Source organism: Phascolarctos cinereus, unplaced genomic scaffold (assembly GCF_003287225.1).
Source record: "Phascolarctos cinereus isolate Bilbo 61053 unplaced genomic scaffold, phaCin_HiC Scaffold_726;HRSCAF=1367, whole genome shotgun sequence".
Taxonomy (NCBI): domain Eukaryota; kingdom Metazoa; phylum Chordata; class Mammalia; order Diprotodontia; family Phascolarctidae; genus Phascolarctos; species Phascolarctos cinereus.
This window is the reverse complement of record NW_027556098.1, coordinates 28,527,486-28,552,842: the sequence shown is the minus strand read 5'-3', so window position 1 is coordinate 28,552,842 and position 25,357 is coordinate 28,527,486. Positions and strand designations below refer to the sequence as shown.

The window sequence follows — 25,357 nt, the reverse complement described above, 5'->3', positions numbered from 1 at the left end:
CCTGACTTAGCTTAAAATTATTAATTTCATAACTAGGAACAGAGGAAGATATGGCTATGATACAGTAATTTATCCAAAAATGATTTATTTAGTGGGGCAGCTAGGTGGTGCAGTGGATAGAGCTCTGGCCTTGAAGTCAGGAGGACATGAGTTCAAATCCAGTCTCAGACACATGACAGCAGTGTGACCCCAACTGCCTCACCAAAAAGCAAAATAAATAAATAATAAATTAGAAAAAAGAAGATTTGGTGATTTCTGTAGACTGCAAGTTTGATGAGTCAAGCCTGTGATAGCTCCAAAAGCTAAGATGATCTTAGATGGCCTATAGAGGCACAGAATCCAACACTAGGGGGCAATCATCCTATCACTCCTTGACCCAATCAGACCACATCTAAAACACTGTTTTCAGTTCTGAGTAACAATCAGTCAAAAAGTAGTTCCTAAGTACTTGCTACCTGCTAAGCATTGTGGATGCCCTCAAACTCCCTAAATAAGCCCTGTCATGGAGGATAGCATAAGTCTATGTTCTCTTTTAAATGTCCTTCAAAATGACTGAAGACAGCTATCACGACCCCCTCGGTCCTCTCTCTCTTCTCCAGACTAACCATCTCACGCTCCTTCAATTAACATGCATAATGCATGATCTTGAGAATTAAAGACATGTCCAAGACTGTATTTATTTTGGTGGTTGTATGGGTTAGTGGGCTGGCAATAAGACTTTTGTTAGGTTAATCCTTTTTGACTTTTGTGTAAACAACATCATTTTATGTGGCTGCAAGTGTTAAACCCTAGTAAATCTGGCCTACATTTTAAAAGAACTGGGCCTCGTGCATCATGTACTAAACAAATGAATTCATACACTAGCCTCAAATTGGGGATTCCATTTAGAAGAGAATTCATATCTCTACATAAAATCCTCCTCTGATTCCTCCTCATGACATGAGTAACTTTGGGATCTCAAATGCCATTCCACTGAACCATAAGTTTCTGCAAAGTCCACTAAGTTCAAAGCATTTCAAGTGTATGCCCAATTAATTCCATAAAATGATATATTGCAGGAAGCATAACAACTGAACTTAGAGGAGGTTACAATGAAATTACAAATCTCTTGAAATAAGCAATCATAAGGAACAGAACATTTGAAACAAATGAAATGAACTACCCTTGGAAATGAAAGGTCATCCCTTAAGACTGAGCCACACTCCAGTTAAGAAATCACCTCTTTCTAATGATCCAAGAAATCAATTTAAATGTAATGCCTGCTTTCTGCTAATGAATCTGCTTCACAGTTGAGTGTTTTGGTGGCCATTCCAGCTATCCTTAAGAGTTTGATTTACCCCCACTGTAGCTCAATATCTCCTGCATCAACGAAAGCAAAAAAATAGCACAAAACAGAAAACTCTCTGTTATCCAGCTGTTGTTCAAAACGTGCCAGACTGTCCTGTTGTAACCTGGCAGGAAGACGCAAGAAGGAACCACAGAGATAAAATAAAACAACCAAACTCATGAAACAACAACAACAAAAATCAGGAAACTATTAATTGTAAAAGTCCTGTCTGTTTTACAGACATGCCATTTTTGGACCTGGTTGAGTAGAAAGAGTATGGTGGAATTAGATACATTGGGAAAAGGGTAGAAGAGTCCTGAGTTATAGATTAATTAGGCAACTAGATGGTGCAATGCATAGATCTTAGGGCATGGAATCAGAAAGACTCCAGATCTGGCTTCAAACACTTGCTAGCTATGTGACCCTGGGCAAGTCACTTAAGCTCTGTTTATCTCAGTTTCCTTGACTGGAAAACGGGCATTATAACAGCATCTACTTCCCAGGGCTGTTGTGAGGTTCAAGTGAGATCATATTTGTAAAGTGCTTAGCACAGTGCCTGTTATGTAGTAGGCTGGCTCTCTTATGCTCTCCCTTTCTCTCCCCCTCCCATCCTTCCTCCCTCTCTCTCTATAAATATATATATACACACACTATTTATGATGATGATGATGTAGCCAAAGTCATGGCACTTCACCAAAGCCCTTGGATCTATAAAATCTATAAAATGAGGAGACTGATGTAGAAGAAACAATCACATTTCTTCCAGCTCTCACATTCTATATGAGATCAGTCAGAAGAGAATGGGAGAGCAGAAAGTATGAATGGCTCTCCATTATTTTAGAGAACAGAAAAAAATTGACTGTGCACACACTAGAATAGAAGGAACATGCAAATTATCCTTCCTACTCTGTTTAAAAACAAAACAATCCAAAACCAAAAAAAGCCCTCCAATTGCACTAGGCACGATAATCATGAAAACTGACTCATCCCTCTTAAAATCACCAGCTAATCCTCAATTTCCCTGCATTTCAACTCTCCATTAATCATGATTAGGTAAATCAAGGGAGCATGGGGTGGGTTTGGGGGAGTTTTGTTACTGCTGTTTTAGTCACTGACACGTCAACCAGAGAAGCATCTTCCTTCTGTAACCACAAAATGGGACCCTTTGAATACTGACTGTCACCTGACCCCAGGTCTAAAAAGTTCTCCAATGCACCAAGCTAGTACACAATGAAACTACCACCCCACAGACATACTGAGAATAGAGCTGTCAGCATTCTGTTTAGCTTAAGGGCTGTAACCAAAATGGGAGCTAGGAAGGGTCATGATTAATAATAAAAATATACAGCAGAAGCCAATTATCTAAGTACCCAGAAGTTAGGAAAGCTGGAGTATCTACTCCTGAAGTGAATCCAGAAGCAAACAAGTCCCTCTCATGGTCATAGCTGAACAACACCCTGGCTTACCAAGCTTTCTCGGCAATATCACTAGATGTACTACAAAGAGGGCTGGATTTGAGATCAAAGGATATAAAGTCAGATATAGGCAGCTAGATGGAATTGCTGATCAAGCACTGGGCCTCTGCCTCAGTTTCCTCAGCTGTAAAGTGAGGATAATAACAATACCTACCTCTCAAGATTAATGGGAGAATCAAAGGAGATAAAAATATTTGTAAAAGCACTTAGCACAGATGGTAGTGGTAGTAGTGGTGGTGGTGGTAGTAGCAGTAGTAGTTCAAATCCTAGCACTGCCATCTTAATAAAAATAGCTAGCAATTTATATAGAGCATTAGGTTTACAAAGTGCTTTACAAATATTATCTCATTTTATTCTCACAACAACCCCAGGAAGTAGGCACTTTTATTATTCCCATTTTACAGATGAGGAAACTGAAGTAAACAAAGTAGCTTACCCAGGATTACCTAAGCTAGAAATTGTCTGAGGACAAATGTGAGCTCAGGTCTTCCAACCTTGTGTCACCTAGTTGCCTGTACACTTCATATATAAGTTTGGGAAAGTCACTTTGCATGTTTGGGAAAGGCACTCTGTGCCTCAGTTTCCTCATCTGTAAAATAAGGGGGTTGGCTGACACGATCTATAAGTTCTCTTCCATTTCTAATCCTGTGATCCAAAAGAAAGCATCATTTTCTCATGAAGATGAGTCAAGTGAGACCAGAAAGCCGATGAAGAAAATGACACTGCAATGGTTATTGATGGGGAAAGAGGACATCTTAATTGCTGCTAAGAAAAGTCAGCAGACTTCAAAGGCAGTAAATGTGGTGATTTTATTGAGGGCCACGGATTCAGTCCTTGCCTCAAGCCTCTTTGCATTCCAGTTCATTCTCCAGTTAGCTGTCAAACTGGATCTTCCCAAAACACCCCCACCCACCTAATCAATAAACTTCACTGGCTCCCTATGACCTCCAGGATCAAATAGAAAATCCTTTATTTAGCTTTTAAAGCCTTTCATAGCCTGACCCCTTCCTATGTTTCCAGTCTCTCCTTACCCTTTACTTTCCTCTATGCACTCTGTGATGCAGGGGTGGCCTCCTTGCTGCTCCTCAAACAAGACAATCCATCTTCTGATGCCCTGACTTCTCAATGGCTTGACCTTCGTGCTGCTATTTCACAGAATACCTTGTTTTCTCTGAGACTCAGATCCATCCCTACCTCCTACACCCCCTTTCTTAATCCCCCTTCCCTAAGGACTAAAGCCCTTTCTCCCTAAACTACTGTACACTATATTTTGCATACATTCTGTCTCTATTTCTACATGTTTTCCTTCCTCAACAAATGTCTGAGAATAAGGACTGTTTCTCTTGGGTCTTTGTATCCACTGTACCCGGCACATAGTAAGCACTTAATAAATGCTTGTTGACTCTCCCCACCCCTCACGCGTAAACCCTACTTTGTGACAAAGAAAAACAATTAAGCAAAAACATCCATCCCAGAAATCTTGTCTGACAATACATATGATATTGTGCCTTGATGTGCCCTACCTCTTGCAGACAAGGAAGAAGGTAAAGAAGACATTTTGGAAACTTGTCTACATATGGCTTGTTCTAATATGTATGTGTATGTATGTATGTATGTACGCATGCACACAACACACACACATATTCACACACCATTATCACTTCAAACTTATAACAGGATGCATTTTGGAAGCAGTAATTCTATGAGTTCATACCCCAAATGGCAATTTCTTAGTTGAACTGAAAACGCTATTTTGATTTTCAAACACATCTCCATTATCTCTTTGCCTTGTCTCACCGACACAGCAAATGTCTCTACTTTGTTCTTAAGTGGGCTATTACTTTTATAGCTCTGTGCCCCTGAAAACATGGGGAGAAGTAATTCCATGGAACAGAATGGTACCTTATGAAAGGAAAAGAATCAGGGAAGAATAACTAGATAAGAAGCCTAGAAGCAGGAGACACATCCTTCTTAAACTCTTTGGTTCCACACTGCTACATGAGTCTCCCAAAATGTACAGTTACTACCGAAGCCTAGTAATTAGACAAAAGACTAGCAGCGTATACCTACTCCGGGGGTGTGGGAGGCAGGGTATCATACACAGATGCAAAGGGAAAGCACTTTAGCAAACATATATAATCTGTCCATTGCAGCATACAGAATTTTAAGACAGCTGAACAAAACCTTACAATGCTGGGATCAAGGGGGAGGATATTGCCTATGTTTTAACACTATATCTGCGAGATGCACCATACAGTATGGGGGTACACAGCTCTAACAATTTATAACTATTCATTATTGAGCCACGACTCTCTACGCTCAGTGTTGTTCAACGGGTTTTGGTCCTTAATATTCAGTCAAGAAAAAGAGCACTGAAAAAGTTCCCAGGTGCCTACAGGAGTTACAGCATTAACCATACATACACTCTCTTCCTTTCTAAATGTATGCAACATTTATTTGCATAGATATGGGTAGAAAAATGCAAACTGATTTAAAAAAATACATTCTATCATGACCATAAAGAATAGAATAATACTAAGAGAGGAAGCAAGACAGAAGGAAAAAAACAGGAAGATAAAAAGAGGAAGATGCAATAGCTGAAGAATGACCTTTTTGCACAGAAAGAGGTATTAGAGCAGATATAAAGAGAGCTCGAAGAAATTAACTGCATTTGGCAGCAGCTTGGGTGTGGGAGAACAGAGAGCCTGAAATAGCATTAAGATTGCCCTTTTGGAAGATGAAGAGTTTAACCCACAGTGAAAGTGAAGGAAAAGAGCATGAGGTTTGGGAAGAAAGATAGGATATCTAGTTTCCATTATGCAGAGTTTAAATTGAAAGTGGTAGAGAAAAATAGGCTACACCCAAGAGGGAGATTCAGGAAATATTCCAATAGCATAACCCTAACTTTTGGTTTTGTGCATTTAAGACCCAAGAGAATATACCTGCATGGCAAGCTATAAGCCAAGATTCATTAAGAGTAGTAAATGGCACAGTGGATAGAGTGCTACGCTTGGAGTCCTGAATTCAAATCCAGCATCAGATACTTACTATTTGTGTGACCTTGGAAAAGTCACAGTATATCCCCCGAGGAAAGGTGGCTGCCAAGGGCCGCCAAGCTTCTCCCACAATCCCCAAAGCAACCAATTCCATCTGTGCCACCACAAGGTATCTGCCACCACCTAGCACCAGTCCAATCTCTCAGCAGAGATACAGAGAACCTTCAAAGCAAAGAAAAGCAGCCCTCCCTCTGACTTCAGGACTCCCCTCTCCTGTTATACCCGTCCTTTGGATGTACATCCTCATACCTGGTCACACCTTTTACACCCCAGTGATTCAGAATTCCTGTAGGCCATCATCCAAACTCCACTCCACACCCTCCAGCAATGGATGCCACGTTCCCATCCCCCTCACCCCTTCCCACCTCAAAGTTTCCGCATAACTCCCCTCAGCCTTTTCATTGTGCCCTCTGGAATGCCTGTTCCATAGGCCACAGACTTGCCTTTGTCTGAAATCTTTTCTTCTTCTATTACTTACATCTACGAGTTCTCACTGAAACCTGGCTTCCCCCGATCACATTACCTCCATGGCCACCCTTTTTCAGCACCGGCTGCACCTTCACTCATTCTCCTCAACTCACTGGTCTCGGTGGGGGAGTTGGAATACTCCTTGCTCCCCATTGCCATTTCTAGATTCTCACCCTTCATCATTCAGCAACCCCTCTTCCTTTGGGGTTCATGCTATTCCTATCTATTGCCCAAACAAAATCCTGGTAGCTGTTGTCTACAGCAGCACTTCTTTAACTGGGGGTCATGACCCTACACGGGGTCACGAAAAATTTGGCAACGGTAAAAGGTTTCTGAATGTGCAACAACCAAAAATGAATTAATGAATCCAAGGTATTTCTGGCAGCGCCATGTTGCAACCTTCACTGCAGCCTTGGTTCTGAATATGCACTTTGCATGCCCTCAGGCTACACAATGCCAATGAATGCTGGTGAAACGTGAAAAGGGGTCTCAAGTGGAAAAAGTTTAAGAAGCCCTGGTCTACAACTCTCCAAGTCACTTTCCTTCCTTCCTCAATGATTCAATACCTGGCTCATAATTTTTCTCTCCTCCTCAACTCCTGCCCTGATACTAGGGGATCTCAATATAGATACTGATTCCCTCTCAAATACCCTAACCACTCAGTTCTTCAACCGACTCGCTTGCCAAGTGCTACTACTCCATCCTACCTTAGCCACACACAAAGATGGTCAATACCCTTATCTTGCCATCACCCAGAAATGCAGCACCTCTGTTTTTAAGAATTCTGAAAACTCCCTTGTCCAACCATAACATATTAGCTCTTCACCTCTCCTTCTGCCTTCCCTCACAACATCCTACTCTTCATCTGAATCATGACATCCAATAGCCTGACCACTTAATTCTCTCCCTGGCCGTTTCCCCATGCATTAGCCACTCTCCTCCTCATCTTGACCCCTTGGTGAATCTATTAAACTCTACGCTGTTCTCTCTTGAATCCCTGTCCCCTTTATCATATCACTGATTAGATTCAACCAAGACTCAGTTTGGATCACTTCTACCATCTGTCACCTTTACTCCTATGCACATACTGCTGAATGAAGGTGGAGAAAAATGACACAACCATTCTGGCTTAGTCCACCATAAATTTATGTTACATAATTCAATTAGGCCCTCACTGCTGGTAGGTAATCCTATTATACCTCCCTATCAATTTACTATCCCACTCTCCACAGCAGTTTTTCTAAACCTTTCCACCTCTCCTCAAGCCTCCCACTCTCTCAGCTAAGAATCTTGTCACATATTTTACTGAAATTGAGGCCATTGCCATGAGCTCCCTCTTCTCCCCTTTTCCTCACCTCTTATCATTCAGGTGCCTTCTACCACTATCTCCTCCTTCACTCCTGTCTCACATGATGAAGTTATCTTAGTCGTTAGCAAAGTAAAGACCTCTACTTGTTCAAATGATCCCATCCCATCCCATTTCCTCCAGCATTCTCTTCCTCTCATTTCCCACTGCATACAAACATACTCATGTCTCCCCCATCCTGAAAAAACCCCTCACTCAATCCTTCCATCCCTGCTAACTACTGTCCTATTTTCCTTCACTTGTTATAGCTAAACTCCCGAAAAGGCCTTCTACAATAGGTATCTCCACTTTCCTCTTACTTTCTTCTTTTAATCTCCTACAATCTGGCCTTATCATTCCACCCAGTGATATCTCCAAAATTACCAGTGATCTCAGTTGACAGCTCTAACGGCCTTTTCTCAATCCTTATTCTCCTTGACCTCTCTCTGCAGCCTTTGACACTGTTGATCACTCTCTCCTTGATACTCTCCAATCTCTGTTTATGGAACACCACTCTCTCCCAGTTCTCCTCCTACCTATCTCCTCCTCTCTGTCTCCTTTGCTGGATCTTCGTCCAGATGACACCCTCTAACTACTCACAGTTCTGTCCTGGGCCCTCCCCCCTTCTCCTTCTATACTACTTCAGCTGGTAATCTCATCAGCTCCCATGGATTTAATTACCATCTCTGTATAGATGATTCTTAAAATCTACCTTTCTTGTCCCATTCTCTCTCCTGACCTCCAATCTCTCACCTCCAACTGTCTTTCAGACATCTCAAACAAGATGTCCAGTAGACATCTTAAACATCGTGTCAAAAACAGAACTCATTATCTTTTCCCCTAAACCCTCCCTGCCTCCTATTTCCTATTACTGTAGAGGGCAATATCATCCTTCAGTCTTTCAGCCTCTCAACCTAGGAGTCATCCTGGATTCCTCACTGTCTCTTACTACTCCTACCTCCAATATCCAATTTGTTCCCAAGACCCGTCCATTTTACCTTTATATTATCTATCCAATATGTCCCTTTCTCTCCTCTGTCACCTCCACCACTCTAAGGCCATCAAACTTCCTACTTGGACTTTTGCAATGGCCTGCTTCCATTCATCCACTAAAGTGATTTTCCTTAAGGACAGGTCCAATCAGGACTCTGCTTCCTAGCTACCTTCAAATCCCAACTAACATCCCACCTTTTCCAACCCCTCTTAGTTCCAGTGTCTTCCCTCTTTTAATTATCTCCCACTTATCCTGTACATAGCTTCCTTTGTACATATTTGTTTCCATGTTGTCTCACCCATTAGACTGTAAGCTCCATGAGTGCAAGGAATACCTTTTAGCTCTTTTTTGAATCCTCAACTTTTAGCAATGCCTGAAACATAATAGGCATTTCTTGTTTGGTCATTTCAGTTGGGTGTGACTCTTCATGACACCATTTGGGGTTTTCTTGGTAAAGGTACTGAAGGGGTTAGCAATTTTCTTCTCCAACTCATTTTTTACAGATGAGGAACTCAGGCAAACAAAGTTAAGTGACTTGGCCTGGGTCACGCAGCTAGTAAGTGTCTGAGACTAAATTTGAATTCATGAAGCCAGTGTTCCTGATTCCAAGCCCAGTGCTCTATTCACTGAGCCACCTAGCTGCTCTATTGTTTTGCTGTTTATTGCATGACTGATTGACTTAATCCATCTAAGCCTCAGTTTCCTCATCTGTAAAAAGGGATAAGAACAGCACATATCTCCCAGAGTTGGTGTGAGGACAAAATGAGATAGTATTTGTAAAGCACTCTGCAAACCTTAAAATGCTATGCAAATGCCAGCAATGATCATTATTACTCTCCCTGGTGCCTATCACATAGTAGGTAAATGTTTGTGGCTTAATTAAAAGAGAAATGACAGAAGGAGCAAGCTCTGCAGAAGAAGATTCCTATCTCTATGATCAGTGCTCAGCTAACCTAGAGCATCACCTTGTTGGTCATAAGAAGTACAGAAGCATCAGCCATTCTGACTGGTGCACTTCCCCTTATGCCTATGGCGCCTCATCATGCTTTAAAGGTAACCCCAAGGTAAATTATCTCACAAAAAAAAAAACCAGAAAAGAAAAGTCTCTTGCAGTGGAGGGGAAATGGGGGAAGGTGAGAGGGAATGAGGGAATCTTATTCTCATAGGATTTGGCTTAAGGAGGGAATAACATACACATTCAAATGGGTATGGAAATCTGTCTTACCCTACAGGAAAATAGGGGGAGAAGGGGACAAGAGAGCAGGGGGATGATAGAGAGGAGGGCAGATTGGGTAAGGGGGTGATCAGAAGTAAATACTTCTGAGGAGGGACAGGGTCAAAAGAAAGAACAGAATAAATGGGAGGGCAGGATAGGATCAAGGGAAATAGAGTTAGTTTTTCACAACATGTTTACTATGGACGTGTTTTGCACAACTGCACATGTACAATCTATACTGAGTTGCTTGCCTTTTCAATGAGGGTGAGTGGGGAGGGAGGAAGAGAGAAAATTTGAAACCTAAAGTTTTAAAAACATATGTTTAAAAAAAATGCTTTCACATGCTACTGGGAAATAAGAAATACAGGAAATGGGGTACAGAAGTCTATTCTGCCCTACAGGAAAATACAAGGGGAAGGGGATAAGAGAAGGGGAGAGAGATAGAAGAGAGGACAGACTAGGAGAAGGGATATTCAGAATGCATGCCATCTTGGGGTGGGGGGAGGGGGGAGATGGGGTGAAAATTTGGAATTCAAAAACTTGCGGGAGTGAATGTTGAAAACTAAAAATAAATAAATTTATAATTAATAAAAAAAAAAGGTAACCCCAAGTCCTTGAAGATTATGGACACTATAGTACAAAACAGGAAAGCTTTGAGGTCCAGACCTACTAAAGGCCTAGCCAAGGGCATAGATGTTCATCAGCTGCAAGCTGGCCTCCAAAGAGTGTTGCATATTTTTGGCTCAGCAACACACAAAGAGCATGTATTGCTTTCTGCTGGAGAAAATCTCTACATATGAAAGCACAGACTGCTGAACGGCATGTATTTACATGAACATTCAACCCAGTTTTAGAACACACTTTCCTTAAACCACCCTGCATGGTAAGAAATGCTAGTATCCTTAGCTCCATTTTCCAGACAGTGAAACTAAGGCTCCAACAGGTAATACGATTTGCCCAACATCATTCAGCTAGTATTACACAATATTACCTCCCAATAGTACAAAATCTCTTTCTGCTATATCACTCTGCTTTACCTTTAATCTTGAAGAGGCTCACAGCTCCTAAAGTAACGTACAGCCTACAACCTAGAAATTCATCCCATTTCACAGGCTCTCCAAAGCCACTTACTCAGAATAGACCCAGTTTCTTCCCCGACCTTATATTCGGATTAGGAAAACAAAGCACAGGAAAGTTTTTGTTTGTTCAGTTGTTTTCAGTCATATCTAACTCTTCATTTTCTTGGCAAAGATACTAGATTGGTTTGCCATTTCCTTTTCCAGCTCATTTTACAGATTGGGACACTAAGGCAAACAGGGATAAGTGACTTGCCCATGGTCATACAACTAGTAAGCATCTGAGGCTGGATCTGAATTCAGGTCTTCCTGACTCCAGGCCCACCTCTCTATCCACTGAACCACCTAGCTGCCCCAAAAGAAAGGTTATAACCTTCAAAAGTTTCAGAGGATCTATTGTTGATCATAATAATAATGTATGAATGACGGTATTCTAAAAGGAAAAGAATATTCAGACTCTGGTAATTAAAAGTTACTATCTGAAAATGTCTATCTCCTTGAAGTTTTCAGATAAGTAAGGAAAAAGAAATATTGCCAAAATGACTAAGGAGGAATAAAAATGTTAACAGTACAGCTATCCACCTCCAAAGAAAGAACTGATGGAATCTGAATGCAGATTGAAGCACACTTTTTTTAAAACTTTCTTTATTATTCTTAGTTCTTCTGATTTGCATTTTCTTTTGCAACACGGCTAATATGGAAATGTTTTGCATAACTGAATACGTATAATCTATATTAAAACTGCTTGTCTTCTCAAGGAGGAGGAAGGGGAGGGATAGAGGGAATGAATGGATAGGGAACTCCAAATTTAAAAAAAAAGTTAAAAAGTTTTCTTCCTATATAATTGAGAAAAAAATAGAAAGAAAGAAAGGGAAAAAAATCTAAGTACAACCCTCTTAGAAATGCTAGTGTGGTCAAGGGGACAAGAACACTGTCCACATTAGAAGTTTCCCATGTGACCCTAAAGGAGATATACTAACAGCAAGGGGGAAATGTGTTTTACCCTCAAGTGCAAATAAATTAGTGGAAAAGTAAGGGGCTTTATAATTTTATGGTTTTATCAAATTTCAAACTAACTCTACTATTCATTTTCAGCTCTCATTTCCAACTGCAAAAACCTAAAAATCACTTTTTAAGGATTATTTCTAAGCCAGCTGCTAATGAGATGGAAGAAAACTATACTTTCAACCTTACCTTCAAGTACAAAGAGCTACAACCATACCAGTTTTTAAAAATCCTGGACTAGCTGCGCAAAGATTAAAATTAGAAACTTATTTCACTGTTAACCCACAGATTTCTTTCCAAAGGTATAACAATAACAACAATAACAACATCATCATCATCATGATTGTCTACCTTGGATCCATGAAGATACTGGGGCTGTGCATTAGGCTGCTTATCTCTCTGAAATTCCTGAGAAAATGGTAACACTGTCCGAACAAATCTAAAAGACAAAAAAATTACATATAATATCATTAAAAGAAAAACCTTTGAGCCAAAGAGCTTCAAAATTTAGAACCTTTTTCACTAATTAATCCTCACATTTCCACTAAAGAACAAGTAGAATAACAACAACAGCTCACACAGTATAATGTTTTCAGGTTTGTACAATGCTTTATACAAAATACCTCTTTACTATCTGCTAGCCAATTTGGGCTCAGAAAGGGATATTTAGGTAAGTGGAATCATCAAGTTAACTATATCTATACACAAAGGGAGGATGTGAATTGAGGCTTTCTGACCCTAGAACCAGTATCATAATGTCTGTCTGTCTGTCTGTCTGTCTATCTATCTATCTATCTATCTATCTATCACAGCTAGATGGCAAAACTGATGGAGTAACCTGCAGTTAGGAAGACTTATCTCCCTGAGTTCAAATGTGGCCTCAAATACTTACTATGTGACCCTGGGCAAGTCACTTCCCCCTGTTTGCTTCAGTTTTATCTGTAAAATGAGATAGAGAAGGAAATGGCAAACTACTCCAGTATCTCTGCCAAGAAAACTCCAAATGGGTCACACAAAGAGCTGGACATGACTGAAATGAATAAACAACAACAAAATATCTATCTACTATGACACTGTTTCTGAGGTCAAAAGGCCCAAGTTCAAATCCTCCCTCTGATGTTTTCTATCTCCAAGTCAGTCAGTTCACCTACTGGGTTTCCCAGTTTCCTCACCTGCATAATGAGGGGATTGGCTTAAACTGTCTGTAAGTTCCCTTTTAAAGCCTAAATCTACAATCCCCGCAAATATTCAGTTGTCAAGGACTTACAAAAAGGGACTGAACATAAAGACTACGTTCAACATGATTTTGTCTTTAATGACACACAAAATCATTTATTTTACCAAAGTACCTCAAAATCATTATTATGTAAAAATTTCTGTTATGCTTCAGATAATAACAATACATTTACAATTACATGGCAGTTTTAGTTCTGGCTTTTAGAATTTTGAAGATCAAGCCTTACTCTACTCCTTTTCCCCAGATCAAGTATCCCACAGGCATTTTGACTTATAGGACAACTAGTGCCTTGACAGGTAGGGCGGTAATGCAGGGTGGGACAAGGAATGGGGGGGGGCCCACGCTCTGAACTCTACAGACCATTCTTTAAGTCTCTCTAAGATATCTAGGAATGCCTGCATTAAACAATGCTTCTTCAGTTCTGGATTCAAGTGATAAGTCTTTTTTCTTCCCAACCAGAAGATAAGTATTTCAAGGGTATGTACCATCTCTTATACAATGAGTAGGCACTCAATAAATATTTAAATTGGTTGATTATTCAGTGAATCATTCCTCAGTCAAAATAGATTCTACCTGAACTAAAAACTGAAGAAGGAAACATAATTTAACAAGCATTTACTGAGTCACTACAATCTACCCAGCACTGAGCTACATTACGTTGGAGATGAAAATCAAATAGTTTTTGATAGGAGCTTACAATGTACTAGGGCAAAAAAAGCAACACATACAGTTATGTATAATAGTATATCAAGAAAAGAATAGATATAATAGATATATTGTTGTTGTTAAGTCATTCAGTCGTTTCTGACTCATGACCCATGGACCATATTGTCCATGGGGCTTTCTTGCAAAGATACCATCTCCTTTTTCAGATTAAGGCAAATAGAGGTTAAGTGACTTGCTCAGGGTCACACAGCTACTAAGTGTCTGAGGCCACATTTGAATTCAGGTCTTCCTGACTCCAGGCCCAGCACTCTAGCCACTGCGCTCCCCGGCTTCCACATAATAGATATAATGTATCAAGAATACAGCAGAAAAAAATAGATTAGTCCATATTCAAAAAGGCTCAAAAACAGTGATTTTTTTAAAGGGACTATTTTCTTAATAAAATAATTTCAAATATTCTGAGGCTTACAATAATATTTCAAGGATCTATGGTTTCATCAGGATAGATATGTTCTGGATCTAGGGAGATCACAACCCCTGCCATACCTGTGTGAATTGTTATTACCCCCAACAAGACACCTGGTGGTCAACTTTCTGGTACAGAGCCTTTTCTGAACTTAGACACACTCTCATAGCACTCGGGAGCTCAACATCATCATGATGAAGAATCAGCTTCCGCAGAGGACTGTGAGGCTAGCTCAGTGTTTCCCAACCTATGCTGTAAGGAACCTTAAAATACTCCAAAGTCTTTTTTTAAAATTTTTTTGAATGAACTTTATGCTGTTATGTTAATGAGCCTTAAAAATAATAATTTTAGAGGATTTTAAATAATAATAATAATAATAATCCCTAACATTTATACGGTGCTTACTATGTGCCATAATATCTCATTTGATCCCTTACAACAACTCTGGGGGGTAGGTGCTATCGTTATCTCCATTTTACAGTTGAGGAAACTGAGGCAAACAGAGGTTAAGTGACTTCCCTAGGGTCACACAATTTATAAGTATCTGAGTCCAGATCTTCCTACTTTCCAGGGCACCTGTGATCTATTCGCTGCCCATACCAAATGGGTTCTGCCAAAGCTTAGTTTAAAATGAAAAGTTCTACCCACTGCACTAGCAAATAAATATAAAATGTGACTCTAAATCAAAACCCTATTTATTACAGTTAGTTTAAGTAAAAGACTTTAAAGCCTTTTTTAAAAAGCTTGTATTTGGAATGCTCTTATGGCACTCAGAAAAACTTTTGTCTTTAATCTATTCCAACCAAGTATCTCAGAACTTGCCCCAGAACACTGGCACAGATGATGTTTGTCACAGATATTGGAAACCCAACAGAATCCAGTATTTTTGGTAATTCCTGATGGATAATAATTCAAATTACCTTACCATACATAAGCCACATTAAAAAAAAAAGGCACATCGCATATGCTATCTTGAGTTCTTTTGACTTGTCCGGATAGCTAAGATTTGGGGCACTGAGTAGGGAGGGAGGAGCTAGGTCCTCTTGTTGAAAGAAAACTAACATGACTTTAGGCAAGTAACTTAAACTTAATGGACCTCATCTACAAAAGCAAGGATATGAGAAAAGATGTGGTGTCCTTATTCTTTTTTTGTATCATGGAAACCTTTTGACAGGCTGGGAAAGCCTATGCGCCCTTTTCTCAGAGTAATGTTTTAAATAACTGATTGAAATACTATATTTCAGTTAGATGTTAGTGGAACTAAATATATAATTTCTTTCCTGAGTTCATAGCAGGTGAAATCTAACCAATGGACTCCAGGGTTAAGATCCTCTGGGCCATTTTAAATGATCTCTGGCTCCAACCTTGCATGATTCAACTGTTCTAATGAAACAAATTCCACAGACTTACAGAATGGCTATTCACCTTTAAATAATTTCAATTACATGCAGTTCTGTAAGGTTTGTTAAACTACATGCCTGCTACCTGTGGGCTTCATTTTAGAGCTAAAAATAAACAAAACTAAGGAATTAGTCTCTCAGAGAGAGGTTGGTTAATACAGCAAATACAACGTGACTTTGAAAACACTCACGGAAAAATCCGTTTGTTACAGAGATTATAATTATGTCTCAATTCCTAAAATAGCATTGATCCCAGGTTATTCCACCTATTACTACAGAGCAGGCTTTTCAACATTTTTAGCTTTTACATGGCATCACGAAGATAAGCCTTACATTAACTTGAATCCTAGCAATAAGCAATGGCCTACCACCATTTCTCTATATACCATTTCTCCGTATACACTGAAATGTCACTGTCCTCTCCTCCCTGACATGAGAAAGCACCATCAAATAAAACAACCCATTTAAAACTGATTACTGTAACACGTATCAAATCTGGTCAGATCAGTGAGCAGTACATGCAATCCATTAACAATTTTCCATTTAGTTTCGGCATTAGGTGAAATGGGTTACAACATATGACATCTGTCTGCTTCGAGGAGGAAAGGAGATCAGAGGAATGATGATGATAAGAATGATAACTAACATTTATATAGCCATGGCACTATGTGCTAAGGGTTTTACAAACATCATCTCACTTGAGCTTCACAACAACCCTGAAAGTGCTATTATCTCCATTTTACAGATAAGTAAACTGAGGCAAGCAGAGGTTAAGTGATTTGGCTAGGCCAGGGGTGGGGAACTTGTAGTCTCGAGGTCATATGTAGCCCTCTAGGTCCTCAAGTGTAGCCTTCTGAGTCCCAGTTTTACAGAACAACTCCTTTTATTGAGGGGATTTGTTTCGTAAAGTTTGGATTCAGTCAAAAGGCCACACTTGAGGACCTAGAGGGCCACAGGTTCCCCACCCCTGGCCTAGGATCACACCACTACTTATGAGGTCAGATCTAAACACAGTTTTTCCTGACTCCAGGCCAGGCCCTCTATCTACTGTGCTATCTAACTGTCCTAGGAAATCAGTCTGTTGGGAAAGAGTGGTAAGCTGAAAAGGGGTTGTTGGATTGGCAGTCAGTTGGGTCTTTGGTTCAAATCCTGCCTCTAAATCAAAGACTGAGAGCTATAAACTCCAGGGACTCACTACTTCTCCAGCCTTACTGCATATAACTCACAAACTCTGTGTACTGCTAACCTGGCCGTCAGGGTGCTCCCTGTCTCACACGCTGGCTGCCTTTTCACAAGGTAGGTCCATCGCCGGCAGGACAGTTCCCTCCTCACCTCGGCTTTCTGGGATCCCCGATTTCCTTCAAAACTCTGGTTGAGAACCACATTCTGAAGGCCTCTTCCCAGCCCCTGTAGGGGCTACTGCCTTTTACCAACTCTCACAACCATTACCTTGTATTTATTTCATAGATGTCTTGCAAATAAACACGGTTTCCTCTAAAAGAGTACAAGTTTCTTCAGGGCAGGGGCTATTTCGTTTTTTGTCTCTGTATCCACTGGGCTAAACATAGTGCTTTGTACATCGTAGGCACTTGATAAATGCTTGGGCATTGACTGATCTAATCCATTTGGCCTAGAGTCAGGAAGATTTTTTTTTAAATTTTATTAATTTATTTTGATTTATCAACAATCACTTCCACATGCTTTTGAGTTGAAAATTTTTCTTCCCCTCTCCCCAAGATGGCGCACAATCTGATATAGGCTTTACATTTACATACCCATTAAACATATTTACACATTAGTGAAGTTTTAAGTAAAAATTAAAACCAATAGGAGGAACCATCAGAAAGATGAAACAAAATTCAACAGAAGGTAAGTGATAGCGATTCAACTTCCATACTTCTTTCTTTGGATGTGGACAGCATTTTCCATCCCAAGGCTTCTGGAGATGTCTTAGATCCTCGTAATGCTGAGAAGGGTTCAGTTTAACAACCTTAGTCACTGCATAACGTGGCTGTTATTGTGTACAAAGTCCTCTTGGTTCTGCTCACTTCACTCAGCATCAGACCATATAAGTCTTTCCAGGTTTTTCTGAAGTCAGCCTGCTCATCATTTCTTATAGCACAGTAGTATTCCATTACATTCATATACCACAACTTGCTCAGCCATTCCCCAATGGATGGGCATCCTCTCAATTTCCAATTCTTTGCCACCACAAAAAGAGCTGCTATGAATATTTTTGTATATGTGGGTCCTTTTCCCATTTGTTTGATCTCTTTGGAATATAGCCCTAGAAGTGCTATTGCTGGATCAAAGGGTATACACATTTTTGTAGTCCTTTGGGTATAGTTCCAAATTGTTCTCCAAAATGGTTGGATCATTTCACAACTCCACCAACAATGTATTAGTGTTCCAATTTTCCCACATCTTCTCCAACATTTATCATTTTCCGAATCAAGAAGATTTTAATTCAAATCTAGTCTCAGATACTTACTAGCTGTATGATCCTGGGCAACTCACTTAATCTCTATTGGCCTCAAGCTCCCTCATCTGTAAAATGGGGATAATAATAGCACCTACCTCCCAGGATTGTATGAAGATCAAATGAGATAATAATTGTAAAGAGCTTAGAACAGTGTCTGGCACAAAGGGATCATTGTATAAATGATAGCTATCATGATGAGCAAAATCAATCTCAAAGAGAAGTGAATTATCCAGTCACACAGGAACCGGATCACAGAAGGTGAGGCCTAGAGCTGGAAGGAACTACAGAAGCCATCTGGCGTAACCTCTTTGTTTTCCACATATGGAAACCGCGGCCCAGAGAGGTTGAGTTATCTGCCTGAGGTCACACAAGTAGTGTTAGAAATAGAATTTGAACCCAGATCTTTTGACCCCAAATCCTGCTTTCCCCCCCTACCCTTTCTGAGCCTGTTTCCTCAACTGTAAAATGGAGTAAACAATATCCATAATATGTTACTAGGATTGTTGTGACGATCGAATGCAACAATCTATATCAAGTACTCTGTAAATCTTGGGGAAAAAAATAACATTTTATATGTTTGTGTGTGTGTATGCATATATATAGTGTATATATACATGTATATATTATATGTACACATATACATGTATATATAATGCGTGTGTATGTATATGCTTGTTTATTTATTTTCACACTATTATAATCCTGCCCTTTCTACTTCTACAGGTTTTCAGGGATCTTCCATAACTATTTTGTGGGTAGAAGAAACAGAATAAAAATGGATCCATACAAAATGAGCTCCTAAAAATGTGTCTGAGACCAATGAATATCTGTAGCCTCATAAGAAAATTACTAGGAAAAAAAAATACACATGGCTGTACCCTGCAGTGTGAAAAGGAGTGGATTTGGAGGCAGGGGACTTGGCTTCGATTGCCAGCTTTGCTATAACACCTGTGTGAGGCTGGGCAAGTCATCTGAACTTGCAGGGCTCCAGTTTCTCTTCTGTAAAATGAAGGGGCAGAGCTAGATTTTTTTAGGTCTCTTCCAGATCTAATTCTAGGACCTTGTGTTTTTTTTTGTTTTGGCTGTGTGGTATATGTGTTTATGGGCAGCCATCTTTGCCCATGGCTCTTAAAGTGCCCTGTTGTATGGCCCTGGGTTCAACACAGAGCCAATGAACACAAAAGCATTGAAGGGCCAGAGCTGTCTTGGCTGCCATAATGCCCCAAATCACTAGCAGGGGGAGCATGGAATTCTTTCATTCTGAACAAATGGGAAAGCATCCTTCCTCAGGAGAGAATATATTTTCTCCAAACAATAAAGGCCATTATAATCGGGTTATAAAAATGATTCTTACTTCAAGAAGGATTTGCAATCAAGTCAAAAAGCATTTATCAAGTGCTTACTACATGCTAATAAGCACTGAGGATACAAAATCAAAAACAGATCCTGTCCTCAAGAAACTTAAGTTCTAAAGGGGGAGACAACATGCAAACAACTACACACACACACACACACACACACACACACACACGTACATATATACAGACACATGTATATGTGTATATGTGTGGGTGCATATGTATAAACATGCGTACATGTGTATGCATGTATATATGTATGCATGCATGTATATATATGCCAATAATACAAGAAATAATTGAAGAAAATTGTCCTGAAGCATTAGAACAAGTGGGGAAAGTATAAACAGAAAAAATCCACTGATTCATCATCTGAAAGAGATCCAATGAGGAAAACCTATAGGAATATTATAGTCAAATTCCAAAACCCTCAGCTCAAGTGTAAAATATTACAAGCAACAAGGAAAAAACAATTTAAATATGGCAGTGCCATAATTAGAATCACACAAGACCTAACAGCAGTGACACTAAAAGACCACAGATCTTGGAACACTATCTATCAAAAAGCAAAAGAAATGGGGTTCTGGCCAAAAGTATCATACCCATAATAACCCTGAATGGAAAAAAAAATGAACATTTAATGAACTATCAGACTTTCAGGACTTTGTTTAAAAAAAAAATGCAACCTGAACTTAATAGAAGACTTGACATATAAGAGTCAAGAAAAATATAAGGTACATACCAAAGACTAATTACAGTGGACTCACTAAGGACAGACTGTTTACCTTTTATGTATGTAAAACGTAAAACGTATGTCTAAGATTGTTATTAATAATTGGGTAGTTCATAAGAAAGCTTGAGGTAGACTTGAATATGACTTTAAAAAGTAAAACTGTTTAGGAAGTGCTAAAAAAAGTAATTATTTTATACAAATGAGGTGTGAAAGGAAGAACCAAAACATAAGAATTAAATGGGGGAGGAGGGCTGTTAGTTCCGGAAACCTACTTTCATCGCGAATGGGTTCAAGAGGGAACAATACATATATATCTAGAAGAGTGTAAGTCTTCTAAATCCAGAAAGAAATAAAACACTAAGGTAACAGGGATGGGGGAGAGGATAAGGAAGGGAGGGTGAGGGAATAGGTTAAAGGTAGGGTATAGAAGGGTGTTTAGATTAATGGGAATGGGAGTATAAGGGAGGGATCCGTGGAAGGAGGGTAGGTTAAGTAATAGGAGGGCAAGGTAAAGGACAGAAGTGAAGTAGAGGAGTTAGGAGGGATAGGAAGGAAATAAGAGATATGCCCAAACGTAAAAACAAAGATCATAAGTAGAATTTGTTAGGGAAAGTATATATCTATAGGTATATGTATATATGTATCCATGTGTATATCCGTACATGTATACCTACATATCTATATCCATATATAACTCTAGCTGTGCTTAACTGCAGCCTTTGGGAGGGATGAAGGGGAAAAGAGCAAAGTAAAAAGCACACAACAGAGAACAAAAGAAAACTAACAAGTAAGCAAAGAAGATGGACAGCTTTCAACATAATGCATAGTATTTATTATACAGATTTTCTTGAAATGGAAATCTGCTATTTATTTTGAATTCTCTCGTGTTCTGCTGTGCACATGACATGCTTTTTTTCCTTTTCTTATTTTTTATTTAAGTTTCAACATTTAAGTTTATGTTTCTTTTTCTAAGTTTCAGTAATTTTTAAAAAAATGGTAGCCATAAGATTCATTTTGAAGGAACTATAAACCTCCATGAGATTTACAGAGACTCTCAGCTCAAGTCAACACCCAAGATGATAAACTGACAATGTAAGTGACAGAGACATCATGCTTCGTGCTTTACCTCTGTATTAGCACAACAAAATGACAATTAAGGCTAAAAAAAAAAATCACAAAGCAAAGATGTTCCTGAAGGCAAGCCAACTGTAATGCTATATATAAAATTTAATTCCTACACTGTCTCAGAAAGAATTCACATTCAGTCAACCCCCAGCACAGAGCAGATGTTTGATAAATGTTTGCTGAAATACTAGATACTTTATGATTGAGGTTACTTCTTGACACATAGATCATGATGCTAAAGCTCTGAAATTAATTATTCAGGATCCAAAGTATCTATTAGCCATCTGATCAGTGTTAAGTCCTTAAGTTCCAGAAATCATTTTTGTGGGCTTATAATAATGCCCAACTCCACCTTTAATGGTGACCCAGGTAAGCTTTGAGCTGGCCAGAGAGAATACTGGACTGGCTGGCATGCTGATGATGAAGCGCTCAAATAAACAAATCCTGAATATGTGTAGATAAGAAGTGTTTCAGAAGCCAATCAGTCTTCCTAATGATTCTACATTTACTCATCCAACTCCTTTCCAGAGACCGCTTCAGTCCTTAGAAAAGTACACAGCAAAGCAAAAAGACTTTTTGGCATATGCTTGATTTCAATCATTTCAGAAAACTTTTAAAAACTTAATTCTAGTTCCTCTCTACTTTCTAAACAGATTACAAGTCATTCCTGAAGGCTTTTAACATATTAAGCCCTTCGAAGGCTGAACAAGCACACTGTAACTGATGAAAATTTGGTATAAGCAGCTGCTTCGTTAATCCAACTATGTTTCTCTTCAGAAGAATCTTGCGGGCTCAGCAAGAACTGAAATGACTGAAGGGAAAAGGATGCTGAGTCCAAAGTTAAAAAAAAAGAAAAGTTGTTCTGCATTCTCTAGCATTTCATCCTTCCAACCCCTTTCCATCTTCCACCTCCCTATTGGCCTGTTCGTCTACTGGATATTAGGTAAAATGATTACTTAAGGAATAAACTAACAAGGGCACTAGAAGATGATTCCTAAATACTTCTAAGTATATGAGATTTCAATGGCCTGGGTACTTACCGAATCTACCTGGATCACAAGACCTTTAGGACTTAGTAGTTAGTCTTCCAGGGTTGCTGTGAAGGAAGAATTTGTTACTCCGTGGCCAACACAGAAATGAATCTCTCTGAACTTCAGCAAGGGTGGCCCCCTTTGAAAATATTACATAGGCCTATCCACACAGTCCTTGCATCATGGAATGTGAGCATCAATTCTGGGCTTTCTGAAATTTAACTATGAAGATTTTAACAAGACTCTTACCTAGCAATTAATCTTCTCAAATTCTACCTTCAAAATCTGATGACCTGTACTTCCCCCTGGTTTTATGGCTCACCATTAAAAAAAAAAAAGAGTTTAGATCTGGCCTCAGACATTTCTAGATGTATGACCCTAAGCAAATCATTTCATCTCTATCTGCTTTAATTTTTTCATTTTTAAAATAGCAATAATAATAGCACCTACATCCCAGGATATAACGAGATAGATAACCTGTGTAAAGTGTTTTGCAAACCTTAAAGTGACATATAAATGCTAGTTATTATCCTCCTTATTATTTTAGGAAAAAGTGAAACGACGTTAGTACCAACCTATTCTATATCAGACTTGCTCTCCAAGACATGTGGGCCTTCAGAAGCAAATAAGGTTGCCCCCCACCTCCCCAAAGCTCTTTAATATGCATCTCTGTTTGTCAAATGTCTTTACTTCTGACAGATATTGTAGATTATTTTTAGGAAGACACATTTGGTACAGAATTTTACCCCCCCTCCTCAAGAGAGAATGTGCTTACTGAATCGTCTCCATTTCTCTGAATTCAAACGCTATGGATAGTTCAACACTTTTCCTAACTCAGCTGCAAAAATGACAGTTCTGTCAAGTATCTGAAACATCCAGGCATGTGAAGAAGGGTGGTTTTAGAAAGAACCCACACATACATCAAATAAAGTGGGGAAGAAAAAGCCTTTTTTTTTTTAATTCTAGGAATCAAATGACAATTTGATGCAAAACCTTGACAGTGCTAGAGGAGGGAAAAGGCCATGTAGATACCACAACTCCACTTGGCAGTCCTCAGGACGGATGACCATCACTGCACAAAAAGGGTGTGAGCCCTGAATCTATTACTTCAGTGAATTTCTTAACTGAAATAGATTTAATATGTCAGGAATACATGAAATAGAATGTGTCACACAGATAGATAGTTGGTGCAGGGAAGAGTGAGGAAGTTTTGGTCAGGAAGACCTGAGATCAAACCCTAGCCCAGACACTTAATGTATGACCCCAGATAAGTCACTTAATCTTGTGCCTCAATTTTCCTCATCTGTAAAATGGGGCTGATGATAATAACACCTATGAGGCTCAAAATAAGGTAACAAATAAAGGCTCTTCACACACTTTGAAGGGCTGTATAAATTCTATCTATTATTGTTATTATGAAAACCACATAGAATGACAGCTTCTGTGCTCACTTGAAAAAGAAAAAGTTTTTTCCAAACTAGAAGAAAACTACCACTCTCCCCTAAACCTGACTAACATAACCATCCACACCAGATACCTGCTTTTGGCACAGAGATTTAAAAATAATGAGGCTCACTTCAAAGTCAAGAATCAATCCAAATACTTGACACTCTATTAGTGATTCCTGGCTACTTCTGATGTCATAATTTTCGAGTACCAAATGAGATAACGTAGGTAATATATGAAAGCCCCAAGGTGTTACGTAAGTGTCGCTTTATTATTACTGTTTGTTTTGCTTAATACAATAATGATGATAGTAAAAGGAAAGTCAGAACAAAAAAACCCCTAAACATCTGCATAAACAATTTGGATATCTGTTTTAGTTAAGACAGAAGTATTTATTATAATCAAACATCTCTTCAAAATATTTTCCATGGAACTTAAATTCTTTGAGATGGTAACAGTCAAGGACAAAGAATGGGATGACCATTTAATGAAGATAACAATTATACCTTATTCCTGTACTAGCCTTTTAAGATCCATGAGGTTAAGGGTTTTGTATTACGGGAACTTTTATCAGCAGAATATTTCTGCTGTGCCTAGACACAGTGCTTTCCAAATAGCAGGGATTTAATAAATGTTTCTTTCTTTCTTTTTTCTAAAGGCAAATGGGGTTAAGTGACTTGCCTAGGGTCACACATCTAGTAAGTGGCAAGTGTTTGGTCTGAGGCTGGATTTGAACTCGGGTAGTCCTGACCTCAGGGCCGGTACTCTATCCACTGTGCCACCTAGCTGCCCCTTAATAAATGTTTCTTGAAAATCTGAATGAATATTGTGGAATTCTGGCATTGAGCAGAACATCTTGAACAAAGGTGTGTTATCTTCCCAATAAGAACGTGAGCGCATTGACAGCAGAGGCTGCGTGACTTTGCACATAGTAAGCCATTAATCAATGCTTTACTCATTCATGGCTTGGGGGTAGGGGTGGAGGGGCCCTTCCAGCTCTGAGATCTTATAATGACCAATTTTCATAGTTCAGTTTCATGATAATCTTCTTAGGCCTGGAGTTGACAGAAACCAATACACTGGAAAAGTAATGTGAAAAAAAGAGATGTGAAATAGGGGACCCATTATCTATCACTTTAGCTCCAGGGACAGCCCTATCTCCCTCATGCCTTTCTGCAAAAGAGGAATGTGGACTTAAGCCCAACTTTTATCATCCTATCCAATGGCCAAGGCTTATTTGGATCAATTAATTTGGCTTTTATTGTTAAAATCAGACAGAGCTATCTGTAAAACAGAATTTGCTATAATATTTAATTACATTTGGGGACTGAATTATTTCTATTAGAAAATCTAACAGTGACATCTAGAGGTACCTGAAAAAGGAGCCTCACAATGGAATTAATTGTTAATCAAGTCTCATATACTTTTTTTTATCCCAAACTACCAGTTCA

At 39.2% G+C, this 25,357-nt stretch overlaps 1 protein-coding gene across 2 annotated transcripts in view; it reads right to left on the bottom strand.

Moving 5' to 3' along the window:
• The window catches only part of CYFIP1 (cytoplasmic FMR1 interacting protein 1), a 176,340-nt gene that overhangs the window by 46,117 nt on the left and 104,866 nt on the right, over positions 1–25,357 (bottom strand). For both annotated transcript variants that reach the window (XM_020992757.2, XM_020992755.2), the window contains exon 23: positions 12,314–12,401. In XM_020992757.2, the coding sequence (XP_020848416.1) occupies positions 12,314–12,401 (88 nt within the window). The remainder of the gene's footprint in view (positions 1–12,313; positions 12,402–25,357) is intronic.